The sequence below is a fragment of the Populus alba genome, chromosome 3 (genome assembly GCF_005239225.2).
Source record: "Populus alba chromosome 3, ASM523922v2, whole genome shotgun sequence".
Lineage (NCBI taxonomy): Eukaryota > Viridiplantae > Streptophyta > Magnoliopsida > Malpighiales > Salicaceae > Populus > Populus alba.
In genome coordinates, this window is record NC_133286.1 from 17,671,513 (window position 1) to 17,689,110 (window position 17,598).

General features: G+C 31.4%; 2 protein-coding genes across 6 annotated transcripts; both read left to right on the forward strand.

The window, feature by feature from the left end:
- The first annotated feature begins 469 nt into the window (after window positions 1-469).
- Window positions 470-8,306, forward strand: LOC118054348 (uncharacterized). 3 transcript variants are annotated; one of them, XM_035065895.2, is made up of 7 exons: window positions 471-620; window positions 735-1,104; window positions 4,552-4,625; window positions 4,716-4,918; window positions 5,033-5,251; window positions 6,101-6,338; window positions 7,796-8,306. In XM_035065895.2, exons 3-6 carry the CDS (start codon window positions 4,562-4,564, stop codon window positions 6,299-6,301), a joined length of 687 nt encoding a protein of 228 aa, XP_034921786.1. In that variant the 5' UTR covers window positions 471-620; window positions 735-1,104; window positions 4,552-4,561; the 3' UTR covers window positions 6,302-6,338; window positions 7,796-8,306. The 3 variants fall into 3 exon arrangements, 2 of the variants coding, with proteins under 2 accessions (XP_034921786.1, XP_034921787.1); XM_035065896.2 differs by having other exon boundaries at window positions 4,593-4,625; XR_004688506.2 differs by lacking the exon at window positions 4,552-4,625 and having other exon boundaries at window positions 470-620.
- Window positions 8,307-9,127: 821 nt separating this feature from the next.
- On the forward strand, window positions 9,128-14,936 carry LOC118054347 (uncharacterized). 3 transcript variants are annotated; one of them, XM_035065892.2, is made up of 5 exons: window positions 9,128-9,289; window positions 9,486-9,655; window positions 9,975-10,193; window positions 14,213-14,444; window positions 14,580-14,936. In XM_035065892.2, the coding sequence occupies exons 1-5, from the start codon at window positions 9,229-9,231 to the stop codon at window positions 14,714-14,716; spliced, it is 819 nt and encodes a 272-aa protein (XP_034921783.1). In that variant the 5' UTR covers window positions 9,128-9,228; the 3' UTR covers window positions 14,717-14,936. The 3 variants fall into 3 exon arrangements, with proteins under 3 accessions (XP_034921783.1, XP_034921784.1, XP_073263972.1); XM_035065893.2 differs by having other exon boundaries at window positions 14,583-14,936; XM_073407871.1 differs by having other exon boundaries at window positions 14,542-14,651.
- Window positions 14,937-17,598: the final 2,662 nt, after the last annotated feature.

The window sequence follows — 17,598 nt, forward strand, 5'->3', positions numbered from 1 at the left end:
TCATCATAACTTCTGAAATATTATAAATTGTCGTTCCATCGCTCAGTATTTTAGTCCCATATGCTATGACTTGTCACATGGTGCACTTGTCCATATATGTGTTTTTGTTTTTTTAATTAATGCAAAGACTTCGTCAATGTTTATTTTTCCTTTTTGGATTTTGACAACGATTCCTTGTTGTCATTTGCAATAAATGTTTACAATATGGACCTCATACAGTTTAAATTGATTAGCAGAACGGATCACAAGACTGCTGATTGGTTCGTAAAATAAATCAAACCATATAATTGGTTTATTCCAATCGGCTAGATCTGAAACAAAGATTTCTCGGCCAATAAAAACCAAGTCCTCAGCTATTGGTGCCGTGGCGACCTTGTCAGAAATTGTAACGTTCTGTAAAGTCTTCGTCAACGACCGGTTCTTTTTCCATTTAAAGAAGAAGAACAAAAACCCTGCTTGCCAATGATTCCTCACAACTGCAACTCTCCGACCCTCAATAAGCATCTTCTTGTCCAGCTCTTCGGACATTTTCATCTGAAACTTGAGTATTGTTTCTGCTGGAACTAATGAATGTTCTGGTTTTGGTTTGCCGAGAAGGATCTAGTCTTGAAACTATGGGGGTACGTACGTGAATATGTTTTGATTTTGTACATTATCATATATCTGTCTCTGTTGCTGTTTAGATTTTCACCCTTGGTCCATCCCTCTCTCTGTTTATAACTCATAATTTGCAGGAAGGGCAAGAAAAGATGAGTAGAAAATGTGGAAGATGTTTGCTGCAGAAAAAGCGAATGATCCAGGCTCGAAAAAGGGACCATTAACAAGGGATAAAAGGATTTCATGAGTCACAAGCTGCGTCGATCTAGCAGCTTCATGGGTTAAAATATGAGAAGTACTGAAGCTGCATAGTTCATTAGCTTCGTCATCAATATTAATAGCATGACAAGTGCAGGCGAAGCAAAACAGAGACAACGTTTTGGTTTGGACGAGTGGCCGGTGATTTTAGAAGACGAAAACAGGATGCTCGAACTGCTAAAACATGCTTCTTTGTCAGATTATATGCAAATATGAATGCCACTCTCCAAGGACAGCAACTCTGATAAGGTACCACTCTTTTATTGAACAATTACTTTAATTTGAAACTGAGAACCAAAAAATGGCACTAACAATTACTTTAATTTTCTTCTTCTTGTTTTTATTTCCCTTTTTTTTTACACTGGATTTAAGCCACAGATATAAGTAGTTTTATCTTCCTCTTTCTAAGTTGTGTTTTTAAATTAATTCCTCTTACCTACAGCTAATTGCTTTATTCTCACCACACTTACCACAAATCCAATAGCTTAGAAATAGGCCTCCCGGGTTTGATAATTTATTGATCAATTGATCATAGCAATTTTATCCATTTTCCATAGCCAAAGTAGTTGCTCGCTTATACTTGTGCGTGGTAGGCCAAAGTGGCTAATACCTGCAAAATGTTTTTTTTAGTAGAGATGGAGACTTTTCAATACTTAAATAAGTATCTTTTGAGAGAAAAAAAAATACAAGAATATTCTAAAAAAAATAATCTGAAAATATATATGCATTAAAAAATGAAGATTGTGAATCTTTGTTTTGAAGGTCTCATGGTATATTTATAGCCCACAAATCTTGTCTTTTTGTGAAGAGAAGAGTTTATAGTGTACTCTTATCCTGATTGCATTTAATGAAAAATAAATATCTCTTACATTTGTATTAATATTTGATGAAAATATGGTGGGTGACTTTTATACACCTAAAAGATATAGGGAGATTAGGGTCCAAGACATCAAATGTAGTTAAATCCATGAAAGCTGAGTTTTTTCCTCAAAGTTAGATCTAAGAGAGGTTGTTCATTATCCTAGACATGCCAAAGAAGGATGATCATTTCTTTGGGTGTGCCAAGGAAAGATGATCATTCCTTTAGGCATGCTTAAAGGAAGATGTTAGTTAACCTTGGACTTGGCTAACTGCTAAATTCAAGTGTTTTGGGTCTGACATGTTTGCTAGATTCACATTACCTCATTCACTTGAGCGTGCTAAAAGATGATGATCATTAATTCCTTAGGCGTTTCAAATGAGGATGTGCATTCTCATAGATGTGCCAAGGGCTTCGCATATTACTATGCTTGGCGTGCTCGAGTCTGGGTGTGGTTGACGCCAAACCTAGTATTCCTAGAGCTTCACACACTACCAAGCCCCCATGTGGCTAGGCTTGACACACTATCAAATCCCTATTTAGAACATGTTCATTTCTTTGGGTGTGTATATTACCAAGCCCAGCATGCCAGAGACTTAGCACACTGTCAAACTTAAAAGAGTTTGTGTATGGCTGACGCCAGACCCATCATATATTCCTGAGGCTTGGCAGTATGGCTGGGCATGACACACCTCGAAACCCCACATGCTCATTTCTTTAAGTATGTTGTTATAAGGGTTTTATATATATATATATATATATATATATATATATATATATATATATATATATATATATATATAAAAAGCAAAAAACTTATGAGTACTGTACGTTTACAGCATGCAGGCATCACCATTCAATATCCTTTGGAACTTTTGTTTCTCTGTGAAATTCAGAATAAGCTTTGGTAAAACAGTTGCAAAAAACATTCGGACACAACAGCAGACACAACTGATCTATTTTTGAAAGGTTTTTTTTATTGTCAATGAAAAACAATTACTTCCAAATACTTCTTTTTTGTTTCTTTCAGAATTTGGTATTATTGTTCTGCTAATAAAAAATAAAAAAAAGTGCAACTCAAGAATGATGCGCCAGATAGCATGCAGCGAGAGTAGTTCAAAAGGTCATGAATTGAATTTTTATTTTATCTACCGACCAGTATATAAAATCCTGTTTTTATTTATAAATATATTAAAATAATATTTTTTTATTTTTATTTTTTTTAATTGTGTATCAAAATAATCTAAAAATACTAAAAAATATTAATTTAAAATAATTTTTTTTTAAAATTTTTAAATAAAAAAAATATATGAGCTTTAATTCAATTCAACCCAAGCGTTTAGATCTGCTCCAGTTTTTTTTTTTTTTTTTTCAATTTAACTTGTGTGCCGGTATGTAAGGTTATTAAAAATCATGATTTTACTTGTAAAATTATATAATTTTACAAGTTAATATAGGCTTAATATGTCAAATTGTTCAAAAAAACTTAAAAATAAATTAAATCAGATAAAATTATTAAAATTAGATTTCACCATCGATTTTACCTGCATAATCTAGCCTCTTCACTTAGAGAACGTGAATAGGAATAAGGACAAACCAATCACAGTTAAGTACGTGTGTGTTTGCCTGTCTCTGTACTTGATTATGTAGCAGGATGTTTTTCTCACAACATCACTCTTTTGCTTGCCACATGTTTCTTTTTATTTTGATAGCATTTGCTTTTGTGATGAGATATTTTTTTAATTGTGACTATTTCTCCCTTGAAGAGTTAACAATATTCCTCGATGATTAATAAAATTTGATAATGCGATGTAAGCCAAGGTGATAAGTATTTGATTAGGAAATATTTTTTATTTGAATAAAGAATCTGAATTAAAACTTCACTTTGACCAGAATTAGAGTCATAGTAATTTCTTAGTATTTTATTTTCAAAAAAAATATTTTATTTTTTATTATTTTAAATGTTAAAATATTTGATAAAAATATTATAAAATTGAATTGTTTATTTAGGTGCTTAAACTATATATAAATTTTTATTTGAAGCATGTATTTTAAGATGCTTGAACTATATATGAATTTTTATTTGAAGCATTAGTTTTTTTTAATGTATTTTAAAATTTCTTATGATGTTACGATTCGTTTTTGCAATCCAAGTTTATTTTGTATTTTTCATGTTGTGATAAAATCATGATTTTTAACAACATTAATGGTATGCTATGTTGACCTTGTTAGCCTTTTATCTGTTCTCCTAAAATTTTAAAAGCACCACCACGCTTATTTGAGTGGATTTTATTTATTAATTAATTTTTAAAGTATTTTTTATTTAAAAATATATTTGAAATAATATTTTTTTATTTAATTTTTTTATATTAATATATTAAAATGATCTAAAAATATTAAAAATATATATTAATTTAAAATAAAAAATAAATATAAAAAAATTATTTAAAAAAAATATATTTTTAAAAATATATATAAAAAAAAAACGAAGACGATGACAAAAAATGAACACACGAAAGCCAAAGGTAATCAAAAAGTGAAGTCCAATAGGTCCCCGAGTGACGTATCGCACGAAAGTTGAAAGCCATGACAGGATACCTTCACGGTGCACGTAGATATCGCGCGTTTTCGCGCAATTTCACTAAAATGCCATGCTTTCACTTATCAGCTTGTATATCTACTAAACATCATCTCTCGAACTCGATTGACAATTCTGAACAAACTTCGTTAAGATCGAGCTTTATGAGTATTTTCTCTCTTGTCTTTGTTTCCATTGTTATCCTATTTTGGAGTTGGTCTTCTCTAGTTCTGTACGTGTTTGCTTTCGTTTTGTACAGCTAGCAGCTAATGGATCCGCTCGATATTGTGTATTTAACAGGGCTGTTAGATACGATGCGTCAACCTAATAGAAGTAATTTGATCCAAGCACTACATCGATCGAGTAATTAGAGAAAAAGAAGGTCTTTGTGAAGGGTTTTGATCTTCTAAATTATAAATGCAGGTGGAGCCAAGACATCTGCACTAAATGAAACCGCCAACAGCGCCTATGGAGCGAACCAGGTGCCAATCGAGCAGTACCTATCACCTTTACCTGGAGAGTCTCCTAACACAGCTCATGCTAATCTGAAAAGAAAAGCTCCTGAAACTGCTACGGATCGTGAAAAGAAAAGAGCGATTGACAGGGCATATCGGCTGCGATGCAGGGTAATTAACTAATTAATTGCTTAATTACTTGCCATATATTTATCCTTCGTGTCTTATTATGTTCTTATTTAAACCACATCCTTAACAGATCTTATGCTTTGAAAAATCATGCAGGAAAAGAAAATGAAAACTGAGCAGGGCGTGGTCGTGCTCACCGAAGAAAACAATAAATTAAAGAGAGAGAATGAACAGTTGAAAAGGGAAGGAGTTAAGCAGCAGGAGATGGTGCAAACCCAGAAAGAAGAAATGCAAGTAGTAAAGAATAAACTTCGCCATTTGAAGGACCAGCTTCAGACACAAAATGCTGTCGTGAAAGAGCTCTCAAGCCAAGTGGTACGTGTTTCTTCTTACGTCCCTCTGCGTTCTAGTTTGCCGGTCACTGCATCATATATGAAAACATATTTAGGTCAAATTATCTGACATATGTGCTAGTGACGTACGCGGTTGGGCCTCTGTCTGCTCGCTCAGTCATCCGATCTTCTTTCAATCTACTCCAAGAGTTTTGAAAGGGATCCAGTTTCTCTTCCTGAGGGATTAATGGTGTCAATATTTCACTTGAACTGAGAGAAAAAAAAAAAAAAAAAAAAAAAAACCTTTTTCCTCCTTTGGATGACATGAATGGAAGAATCGATAAGTGATTAAAACTTTAAAAGAAACATTTAGACAGTTGAGACTTTATAAGAAGAAATTATATTGAAATTAATTAACCCTTTTCTTTTTTATCCATTGCATGGAATCATTATAATTGAGAAGTACCTCACATTAATTAAAGATATATAGTATAATGCAATTATGCACATAGTTTGGTTATTAGTAAATGTGATTTAAATTATATTTGGAGTGTCATTTGATAATTTAACATTTTAAATTGGTTTTTTTTTATATGACTCAAAATTAATTAAAAATTAAGGGTTATCTACGTCCAATGGATTTCAATGGGTGTTATTAGCAAAAGAAAAATAAATAAATAAATAAAATGATGTAGAATTAAAAATATTGTTCGATAAAACTTAGCTATATCTCAAGCATTCCCTAGCTAGAAAGTAAATTTGTTCTTATCATGCTTTAAAAAATAAACTTGGTAAATTAGTTATTATCATGAAATAATTTATTTATTATAATTAAGTTGCCCAACTTAAGATTTGTGCATATAACCTTATCATTTCTTTCTTGTGATTACAGGCTAGTAGGAAAAATAATATTGATCTTCAGTGCGAAAATAAACGGCTAAGAATTCAAAAAAGTCTATTGATCAACAAGATTATCGACAATGACTATTTAAACCCCATTCAACTTCAAGAAAACCATGCAAAAGCAGAACAAGAGAAGAATGCTCTCCAAGTGATTATCGATGCCTTATGTGCAGAGATTAAACAAGGATAATAACCTCATATATACGTACCAAAACAAGCATTCTAAGGTAATTACATTTCTACCTTATACATATAATCAACCTTTTTTTTTTTTTACATCCTCTTTATAGTATCCTTAAATTATCAAATAGTACAATTTAATCTGTATCTTCTTGTTATTCTTGAGTTTTACTTTGTTAAGTTTTTTATTCAAGAAGTGAATCAATATGCTTTTGGTCTATAAAGCGCGAACATGTATATGAGACACTCATATGAAATAATACAGATACTTTGACTTAATAATTAAAAAAAAAAAAAGAGAGGATATGATGTGTAAGGGATGAGTTGATTTTGTATATATTATAAAAAAATATTTCGAAAGTATAGGAAAATTAGCACTAAAAAGATTATTATAGCAAATTGTAAAATATAAAATGTATAAAAATTATATAAAAAATGATTGTATTATTTATATATTTTTAAAATTTAAATAGATTTGAATGTTTAAAAAATTAAATTATCTTGAAAACTATTATGATGATTTTGAAAAGATCGATCAACCATAATTTTTTTTTTTTAAATGTAGCTAGTGCTACTCATATTTCATTTGATTTTTTATTTATGAAGAAAAATAATTTATTTTTTAATCTAAAAATAATGATGTCTTGCCTTGTCATAAAATAAATTTATGTAAAACAATTATGTTGCTTATAAGCACTTTAAATACATCTTAAAATATCATAGAATATACTATATCAATCAATCAATTTAATCATAAAACTTAACAAAACCTAATATAAAATCAACTTCAAAGATGAATCATTCTCACATCCTTATTAACAATCATATTTTCTCTAAATCAATTATTTATCATCTTCAAATCCTTTATAATCCATTAATTAAACTTAACAATATATACATCAAATGTTTATCAATCTTAATAAACTCAAAAGGATATTTACAATAAGAATAAGAATCATGTATATCAAATGATCCATCTTTTCTCTTTCTATTCTTTTCCTTCTTTCTCTCTTTCTTCTTTCAGTTCATCTCTCTCATCTTTTCTGGTTCTTTCTTTTTGTTTATTTTTTTCTTGACCAAATATGAATGTTTAATTTGCCTCTCAATTAGAAATAACCATTATTCATATAAAGACAATATAGTTTTTCAAACTAAAATTTTCAGTATATCACAATGTCCATGGAGAAGGAAATATTATTACTAATAAAAAAAAACACAAATCCTACAACAATGGAGGAGGAACACTATCTACTCTGCTTTCACTCTCAACTTCATCTACTCTGCTATTACTCTCAACTTATTCATCTCATATCTTTCTCTCGTAGCAGGACTGCAATTATCATTGCCTTAAAAATAGCTCTCTCTCTCAATTAGCTCTCTTTTCTTCTCTAAATTTGTTCTCCTTGCATAGCTCTATTTATAGGCTTTAATAGCCACCAACTCCATCTTTTTGTCAACAATTCTGGACACCTAACTTGTGCTAAACTTTCTGCCAAACTTGCAGCCCTTGTCAACAATGGACGATGCATATCTCTTGCAGCTGCATACTTTGTCAATGGGTGGTGCTGCCATTCAAGCTTGGCTGCTGCATGTGGCTGCCATTTCACATGGATAAAACTATTGTAGGAGAAGTGACTGTTTTAGGCCATCTTATATTTCTGCTACTACTATTTATATGCATTGATCTCTCCCATTTGATGGATGGATTAAATTGAACATTAATGGAGCTTGCAAGAATGATCCCAGTAGGGTAGGTGCTGGGGGTTTGCTATCAAATTTCGTGGGGTGTTTTGTAACAGGTTTTGTAGTAGAGATTTGTTGTGGAATTTGGGGATTAGATGTTTGCATCTTGAGGTTGATTCCTTTATGTTTAGACTTTGGTAGATGATCGAGGAGAGGGAACTCAGGGAAGGCCCCATGAAAGTTAAACGCAAAATAAAGTTCAGTTTAACTATAGATGGTTTTGTATGAACATAAAAGAAGCATCTTTTCTTAATTCATTAAGATCTTAAACATATGTGTGCATCATATCTTTAATATACTTATTGTTATTGTTAAAGCACTCAGAATATTAAAACATATTTAAATTATATTTTTGGATAATTTATAATTTTGAAAAAAAACAAAGAGGAATGAGGCAAAAATAGTTATTTCTTGGTATGCATAACATCTTTCATTTAATCTTTTTTTATACTATTTTTTTAAATTAAAAACTGATACAGAATTACTAGATTTAATTCTTGTTACCTTAATTGTCAATAAAATAAAAATCTGACAGTTTGAAAAAACATGGTAAAATTATATATTTGAAAAAAAAAAATACAACGTTTATTTGAGAACAAGTAAAAAGGGTTGGATATTTATCTATCTCATAAAAATTATCCTAAACTTTGAGTTAAAATGAACTTAGCTCTTAAATTTATTTATTTTATTTGAATACTTTAAATTATTATTTTTTTAAAATAGACTTTTTCGTTAATTTGATTAGAGGTAATTAGTTTAGAAACATAATGCATATCTTGATAGCACGTGATTTGAGAATAAAAAGAGATTAATGGATAGATGGGAGCCTGGATCGACAGGCTTTTCTAATGAAAAAATAGTTCATGGTGCTTAAATAAATAAAAACAAAAATCCAAGGACTAAATTTGATTTAATCCAAAGTTAGAGGTATTTTTGGATAATTTAGCCTATCTTGAATGAAGTCATGAACAGCTGAAAGCGTCGTTGTTGGGCCGAAGTTTCTACAATTCATTACAGCTATCGTGGCCCATGAAGCTGTCTAGTCGTCCAAGTTCCCACTCTGGACGAGCGATATCGAACGGCTTTCGCATGATTTTTTAGTGACCGAACTGTGTAGCTCACGTTGCTGATAATTTCGATACTCTTCTTTGCAAGAACAAAAGTCTCTCCATCTCTCTACAGAAGACAGATACTATGGAGGGTGCCACTTCCAACATGTGGGAAATGCTCCCAGATATATTCTCTCCAGCTGATGGTAAGTAAAAATAGCAGTTCAATTAACCCCAGATGTATTGTAATTCCTTTTGTCTTGTAACAGCTATGATTGAATTGGATTTTGAATCAAATTTATGTCGCTTGCTTCAGCTCTTTCATGAATATCTTTTTTTCTCTGTATTGTTCATTTAAATATTAAAACTTCTGCCTCTTTGATCTCTTGTGTTGTTGCCAAGCTGGGGGATTGAATGCATTATTGTTCATGGAACCAAGTCCTAGCCCGTCGGCTGAACTAGTAAGTAATCAATTTCCAAAAACAACTGATGCTAATCTCAAAGGAGCTACTAGATATACAGCAGCTCAGAAAAAAAGATTGGCTGACAAGGCATATCGGGAACGATGTAAGGTAAAACCCCATTTTTTCTTCTCTCTTTTGATTTCACTTAAATTCAATTAGATTGTTTCGCTCGCTCTATACTGTGTAAACAGAACTTATGATCTAGGGAGTAACTGATTTAATTTGTTTGTAATTATTTTTTCTTATGGAATAATTTGTCTTAAGATTAATTAAAAAAGGAAAAACAACATTATTACTTGTTTTACCCATGTATCAAACAAAACCTTATACTAATTTTTCATAAATCCTATCAATAACATTTGAATCTATTTAATGATTCTCTCCTACCATTTTTTTTTCTTTCTTGTATTCTACTATTTATTTGTAGGAATTGAAAATGAACACCATGAACAAATTGGATGAACTTACCATTGAAAATGATCGTTTAAGGAGAGAGAATGATTCCTTAAAGAAGGAAGAAGTCCTACTACTACAGACTTTGCAACGTCAAAAAGATGAGATGAAGCAACTTGAGAAGGAATTTGGCCAATTAAAAGGCCAGCTTAATAGTCAAAATACGGTTGTGGAAGTGCTTTTAAAACAACTAGTAAGTGTTTCTCCATTCTCTTCCTTTGCTGTTTGTTATACAAAACTACTTACATTTATAAACAACCATAAATCAAAAAAATTTTTTAGGGGGTTCTGATAGAAAAATAGATCAGAGAAAGCAAAATGTCACCAGAAATAGCAAAGGTTTCAACCCATGTAATGATAGGATGTAGTGAAAGCAATACAAGAGTCAAATTCATTTACATTATTCCACCTGGCTAGAAAGTATAAGCTTACAAATATGATGGAATACTGGTCATTCTTCTGCCTTTTGATAACTTAGGTATACATGTAAAGTTTCATTGTATAGTTGATTTCTGAAGTTAACATCCTTATCAATTAAGCTTTTAACAGTTCATTTCGACTATGGTCAAGTAGTTTTTTCTTCATGATACATTGATCAGATTGATTGAAGAGAGAAGAAAAGGAGCAGTACCATCAAGAAGATGGTGCAGAAAAAACCCAAACCAGCTTACTAGACGACACCCTTGCTTTAAACTACCAAAGCCAAGTTACGTAATCAAAAAAACATTAAACACCTTGCTTAGTTAAAATATATACTGCTGTATTTGCTACCCTTTTTGAGTGGCTAAAAGTAGCAAGTTCCAATCTCTTAGAGATGGAGATGGTTAAGAAGTAATTAGTCAAATGGCATGGTTGTTCATTTTAGTGGGATATGTAATTCTAGGCGAACCACTATTGTTGTTATTCATATTTCCGCAACGTCTTAGACCATCATGAAAACCCCAGAAACGTTTTCCTACATATAGCTTTGAATAATCAAACTCAGAAACATTCCATACCTGACTGTCTTATCATGTCCTTTTTGTAGATTTTATCTATAGTAAATTATGATTTAGTTTTTCAGATTTTTCTGATTTTGTATGCAAGTTTTTCTAGTTTTGAAAATTATAAGTTAGTCTTTTAACAAAACTTAACAATTATTTATTTTAAATGTCCAAATTGCATTTTAAAATGTATTTTTTAATTTCGTTTGTTATTTGATTAGAAATGAAAGATATTCCCTTGAAAAAAAATTAAATACAAAAAATCAAGTAACAAATAAATATAAAGATATTAAAATTAAAGGTTTGTGTAGAGTGTGTGATCACCATCAATTGATGAGGTTCACATAAAACTTTACAAAGATCATGGTCTTTGTAAAGTTGCCTTCTAAGGTTGTGATGGAATGAAAGGTGTAGAAGATTGGATTTGAGTAACTAAAACACTTGAATAACCAGTCCTCTCAGGGTTCTAATGGATCATATGATGCTTAAATTAGTAATGACAGTGGAGAAAAAAAAACCATTAGGAGGTTGTGTTATGTTTGTTTCCAAAATAAAGCTTAAAAAGTAGGAAAATGAGTCTCCAATCTCTAGGAGAAGATTTTTTACTTGAACGTTATTTATATAACCTTGAACCAACGTGGATGTGTCCATGTAAAGTTAAGATGATCAATGTGTTTGTCAGCTACAGTTTTGTACATCTTGGAGACAGACTTTAAGTGACAACAAGTCACTACAAAAGTTGTTTTAATTCTTGGTTTTGTGAGTTATGGATTGTTGATGACAATAACAGGACCAATCCCTAAGGGACACATTATCAAGAGGTGTGCTTTCATTTAAATCGTGTGCTTTTTGTCTCCATGGTTGATGGAGAGTAGACCAGGTTTGACAAGGGAGTAGAGCATTTGGGGTAGCGATTGGATTTTAGCGCATTTGAGGGTAGCAGTTGGATTCAGGTGCATCCAGGTCTAATAGCTAGATTTCGAGTGTATAAGCCATGTTTGGGGTTCAGTCTTCATGGATTCAGGGGTATGAGCCTGTTCGGGTATTGTCTTATAGATTCAAGAGGAATATTCTTGTTCGAGAGTATTGTCCTCATGGACTGGTAGTGAGGCTTTTATCTGATATTATTGTCTTATTGGGTCCTGTAAACACTCAGTCCAATCTAGTGGGTTTTGTGGGAAACCAAAATTTTCATCCCTCGGACAAGAATCCATCAAATAAATGTCATCTCATGAGAATTGTTCGAAAACAGTTTAGGATCTATGTCTTCCTACTCAATATAAAAGGAAGTAGAAGTTTGGTTGGGAGTCCAATCAACAAATTAATTTGGAAAGAGGATGCTAACCAATATTTGTTGGTTTCGCCTTCTTCTATTCAGTTCATTGTAGAGGAAATGATAGGAAGTGTACTTCCTCTAAAGATTAACGAGGGCCAAGTGCAAGTAGTAGTTTATTATCAAAGCCAGGCCTTGATTACACTAATTGAGAAGTTTTTTTTAGCCTTATAATTCTCTTTCACCAAGATATTACTTGCTTCTTATAGTAGTCTATCCTCTTTTACACTACCTAACTCAACTTAATCAAGCATGTAATAGCACATGCAGCCACCTGTATAAAGGGAAAGGTTGGCTTGTGGAAACCAACTCACTTTTATGAGCAGCGGTTCTCTCTACTTCTAATGGTCACTCGTGTAATTTCCCTGCGCTATATAAACTGCATCTGATCACTTAGACTTCAATTGAAATAGCATTTCAAAGCTATCTCCACTGACTGACACTGATCAGAACATTTCAAAGAGAAAATCCAAACTTTGGCCCTCTTTAAGACTGGTGGGGAAGGACGCATTGTTGGTAACAACATGCTTCTCAGTCTAGGACAGCCCTGTATTCTAAGACATGTCAGTTGTCAAAGGCTCTCCTAGATTCCATCGATCCCTTTGATTAGCAATTCTGGCAAGGCAAAAATCCTCCCTTTCCATTGAAGGGAAACTTGTTGAAGTTGCCATTTGCATGAAAAGACCAAAATAGCTACTTGATAACTTGATGAAGAAGTACATTCATGTCCTCGAAGTGTTTTGCCAACAACATTTTCCCTCCTAGAAAAGAAGGGGGCAATATGAATTAATGAGACATCAAACTAGCAGTGAAACAAATAATAACGTAAGAGAGTAACATAAAATCATTCATTAGACTTCACCTAATAGTTTAAGTTTTCAAGTCGAGATGGTTTTTCACATAGTTATCAAGGCCTAAATAACTAAGGATCATGTGTAAATTTCAAGATAAAAAGGATTTCACTTACAAACCCCAAAAGATGGGGGGTGTTAGTGAATATATCTCACACTAAAAAAATATAATAGCATACCCACCTTGAATAAATATTAGAATATAAAGTAATATAAAAGATTGAGAATGGGTTATCCACCATGAGGTTTTAAGTCTTTTGGATGGAACCTAAATTCAATTATTAAATTCTATATACTTGAGGGGGAATAAGAGAGTAATATAAAATCATTACTAGAGCTTACTATTAGTTTTTGGATTAAGATAGTTTTTTGATAAGGATGATTGGATACTAGTAGGCATATGTTTTGAATCATATTTTTAACTTTGAGGGCTACCCTGTAGGGGTCAAAGCGTTTCATTTTTCAGTTCTCATTTGACTTTGGCATGTTAGTTCAACAATGAGGTGAGCACCCACGAGATTCGGTTTCAACAGACTCTCTTTTGATAATAGGGGGCTCCTGCTTTCCTCCTGGACAGTGACTATGTAGTGTAAGCTTTTGTTGTATGTTTTTCAAAAGTTGAAGACCAGGTGCTGTTTGATTATTGATGTAATTATCTTTTTAAGATATATTTACAAGCAAGTTATAGGAGATTTTAAGGATGGTAATTAAACTCAAACCCGATGGATACCCACCTAATGATACTTATTGTCATCCCTAGATGTCCCGATTCTGCTAATTAATATATGGCCTATATGGGGATTCATTTTTACAGGATTAGCCATGATAAAATCTCCTCCGAACAACAAATTCATATACTAGAATGCTCTCTAGTCAATTTTTTTCATAGTGGTGAAATTCCATGTCAGAGCAGTATGGGCAATTATAGTTGTGTCATAAATTAATAGAGAAATTTAGCCTGATGACATTGTGATCAAGAGTGTCTCTTTGATTGATTACTTTATTGGTTTCTTATAGAGTAACTATTCATTACTTTGTTTGGCAGACTGGCTCCAACTATAAAGATCCCCAGCGTGAAAATACACAGCTTAAACATGATATTAATCTGTTACCAAAAAGAATCGACAATCCAGAAAACATGAATGTAACTCAGCTTCAAGCAAAAATTGAACAATTAGAAATTGAAAAGCATTCATTGCAAGTGATAATCGATGCTTTATGTGAGAAAATAACCAAGGACAAGGACCGGCTTGGACCTCAGGAACTAGCATCACAAGGTACTGTTTTAATGTTGTAGCTGGATATGTTAGTTTCGTGCAAAATTGCGGGATTTATTGCCTCGCAATTAAGTTTATTTTTATATCTGCTCTGTAGTCACCTTGTATTTGCTGCTACTTCTGATTTGATGACAGAAGAACATGTACAAATGAAGAGAAACTGCAGCATCCAAAAGTTTGAAGACGGGGGGGGTCCCCCGCCATTGGCAGCTCGACAAGATTTATTAAACTGGGATTTGATGATTTCAGACAGTTGCGGTTTAAGAGACTGAACAAAAGAAAAGAAAAGGATTGCCTGAAGAGCTAGCCAGTCAATGAAACCATTATCATTATTGATTTGCATGTGCTTTGTTGTCAACTTAAATTAATCTATTTCGATTCCAGTTGCAGAAATGTTAGTTGCTGTTGTGTCATGTTCGGATGAGCTGGTTGTCTCATATTTTTAGCTTTTGCAGTCAATAAATTATGGTGTGAGGCTATCAATTCCTACAATTAGTTGACTTCTCTTTGAATAGTCAACTTGGTTTTCCAAAACCTCGCATGGTACACCAAATAAAATTTTAGGGTCAAACGCTTACAGATCTGAAGATCCAGATGAGCATAGGTATCTTTTTTTGTGTAGAAAATATAGATATTACACCAATTCTCTAAAATAATGTTATATTTTTTAAATTGTTTACACCAATACCTTTAAGATAAGAAAACAAGTATTTATATGTCCAAATGTAAAGAATATCATGGAAAACAAGTTTAATTTACAGATGATTTCCATTATTATTTTTCTCCAAATAGAAAATAATATAATATAATATGAACACAAGTTTATGATTTTTTTAAAATAATAATAAAATCTTTATATTTTTTCATCAAAAAAAAGCCGAAAATGAAAAAAATTGGTTTTCTGTTATTACATAAGTATTCTCTTTCCTCTAATTCAATCCGCTACTCGTTGCAAATTATCTAGGTGAATCAAGCTAAACTGAATGCTTGATTCAACAAAGGAGCATGTCAAAAAACACGTGTGTGTGTGTCTATATATTAAAAAAAACTAAAAGGGCTCAAGAAAACACTGTAACATGTGAGTGAATCCACTGTGGATTCAAACAGTATTTTTCGTTATAATCTCCTTATTCTCTCCTTTCTTCTCGCGTGATTTGATGCCCTCATTGGCTTTCTTCTCTACACTTGCAACTTGATCAAAGCTTCAAGTTTTGGTGAGTTGATGTGATTGGTTTGATTGATTGCTATTTGGAGGGGCTGACTGCAACTATATACATATATTAAAAACAATTGTTTAGGGGAATTCATGATATGCGTATATATATCATTATAGCAATTTGAACCTCCTCCTAAAAATATGAGTTTCATTTTCGAGCAACAACAATGGAAGATACAAAAAGAATCTAAAGGAAATAAAAATATTTTTTATTTTCATAATATTATAAAAAACTAGATTGTATTTATTATAGTTATAAATAGATAAAAGATATCAGTGTTTACTGTGGACTGCACTGTGCAGTCCACAGTAAAAAATTGATCCCTGATGTTTTTCGTTTTTTTTTAGCTGTTTTTTTATGCCTTTTAAAAAATTATTTTTTGCTTCTTTCTTTGTTTTTTTTTTCTTTTAACAATTTTTTAATTTAGTTTATTAATGTTTTATTAATGTTAATTTTTTTTATTTAGTTATCGGACTTTCATGACACGTTTTCCGGATTTAACGGGTTAACCTGATTTGACAAGTTAACTTAGAATTTTTTTTTTCTTTTTATTCTTTTTAATTAATTTTTTTAGTTTAGTTTAGTTGGTAATGTTAAATTTCTTTCTATTTAGTTATTAGACTTTCATGACATATATCCCGAGTTTCACGGGTTAACTTGGTTTCACGGGAGAACCCAGTTAATTCTGGGTTGACCCGTCAATTTTTTTATTTATTTTTATTTTCATAAATTTTTTTGTTTATTTTAGTTTGTTAATGTTTTTTTTTTATTTAGTTATCAGACTTTCATGACACAGATCCTGGGTTTAACGGGTTAACATGGTTTGACAAGTTAACCCGGATTTGTTTTTTGATTTTTTTTTAATTAATTTTTTTCATTTAGTTCAGTTTGTTAATGTTCACTTTTTTTTATGTAGTTACCAGACATTCATGACACCGATCCGGGGTTTAACGGGTTAACTTGATTTGACGAGTTAACCTGAATTAATTTTTTTTTTTGCTTTTTTTTTCTTTTAATTTAATTTTTTTCGTTTAATTTAAATTGTTGATGTTAAATTTTTTTTATATTTTGTTATCAAACTTTCATGATACGGATTCCGGGTTTGATAGGTTAATCTGATTTAACGAGTTAGCCCAGTTAATTATGGGTTAACCCATTAGTTTGTTTTTTCATTTTTAATTATCAAAATTTAACGATGCGAATTCAAGGTATAACAGGTTAACCTGGTTTGAAGGGTTAACCCAATTAATTCATATTTTTATTTTTCTTTTTCTTTTTCTTCATTAATTTTTTTTCTTTCTGTTGATTTTTTTCTTTGTTTTTTTTTTAACTAATTTATTTAATTATTACACTTTTATAACACGACCTTGCAGTTAATCCTACGTCCAATGCTATTGGGTCTGGTATTACAGTCCAGACACTTTTATGCTAAGGGTTAACCCAAGTTTAATGTTATTGTTAATATTATAAATATTACTCTTGGATCAAGCATTGCAATCAATCCTAAGACTCTTGGGTATAACTTTGCAAAAAAACCTAACATTTTTAAATCTTGAATATTTTTGAAATGCAAAACATAATTGACCCGCGGCATCGCGCGGGGCATATAACTAGTATATATATATATATATCATAAGAGGAAATTATAAAACAGACAAGTCCAAGATTTGCAATAGCATTCCTATTTATCACCTTTAACTAATACCCGTCTCACTAAAACCATTTATGGGATAGATGATTTCAATAGATGATGTTACCTAAAAAAATTAAAAAACCTGATTAAATTAAAAAAATATAAAAAAAAATAATTGAAAAAACCGAACTGTAAAAAAAAAACCAATTAAAATTTTAAAAAAAACCAACTGATTTGATTCGATTTGATTTTATATTTTTAAAACCGAAAAAACTGAGCTAAATAAAAAAAAATCATTTAATGT

Coding starts and splice junctions, on each gene's coding strand:
- LOC118054348 (XM_035065895.2), top strand. CDS start 4,562: ATGGATCCGCTCGATATTGTGTATTTAACAGGGCTGTTAGATACGATG. Junction 4,626..4,715: donor GATGCGTCAACCTAATAGAA/GTAATTTGATCC, acceptor TTATAAATGCAG/GTGGAGCCAAGACATCTGCA. Junction 4,919..5,032: donor CATATCGGCTGCGATGCAGG/GTAATTAACTAA, acceptor AAAATCATGCAG/GAAAAGAAAATGAAAACTGA.
- LOC118054347 (XM_035065892.2), top strand. CDS start 9,229: ATGGAGGGTGCCACTTCCAACATGTGGGAAATGCTCCCAGATATATTC. Junction 9,290..9,485: donor TATATTCTCTCCAGCTGATG/GTAAGTAAAAAT, acceptor GTTGTTGCCAAG/CTGGGGGATTGAATGCATTA. Junction 10,194..14,212: donor AAGTGCTTTTAAAACAACTA/GTAAGTGTTTCT, acceptor TTTGTTTGGCAG/ACTGGCTCCAACTATAAAGA.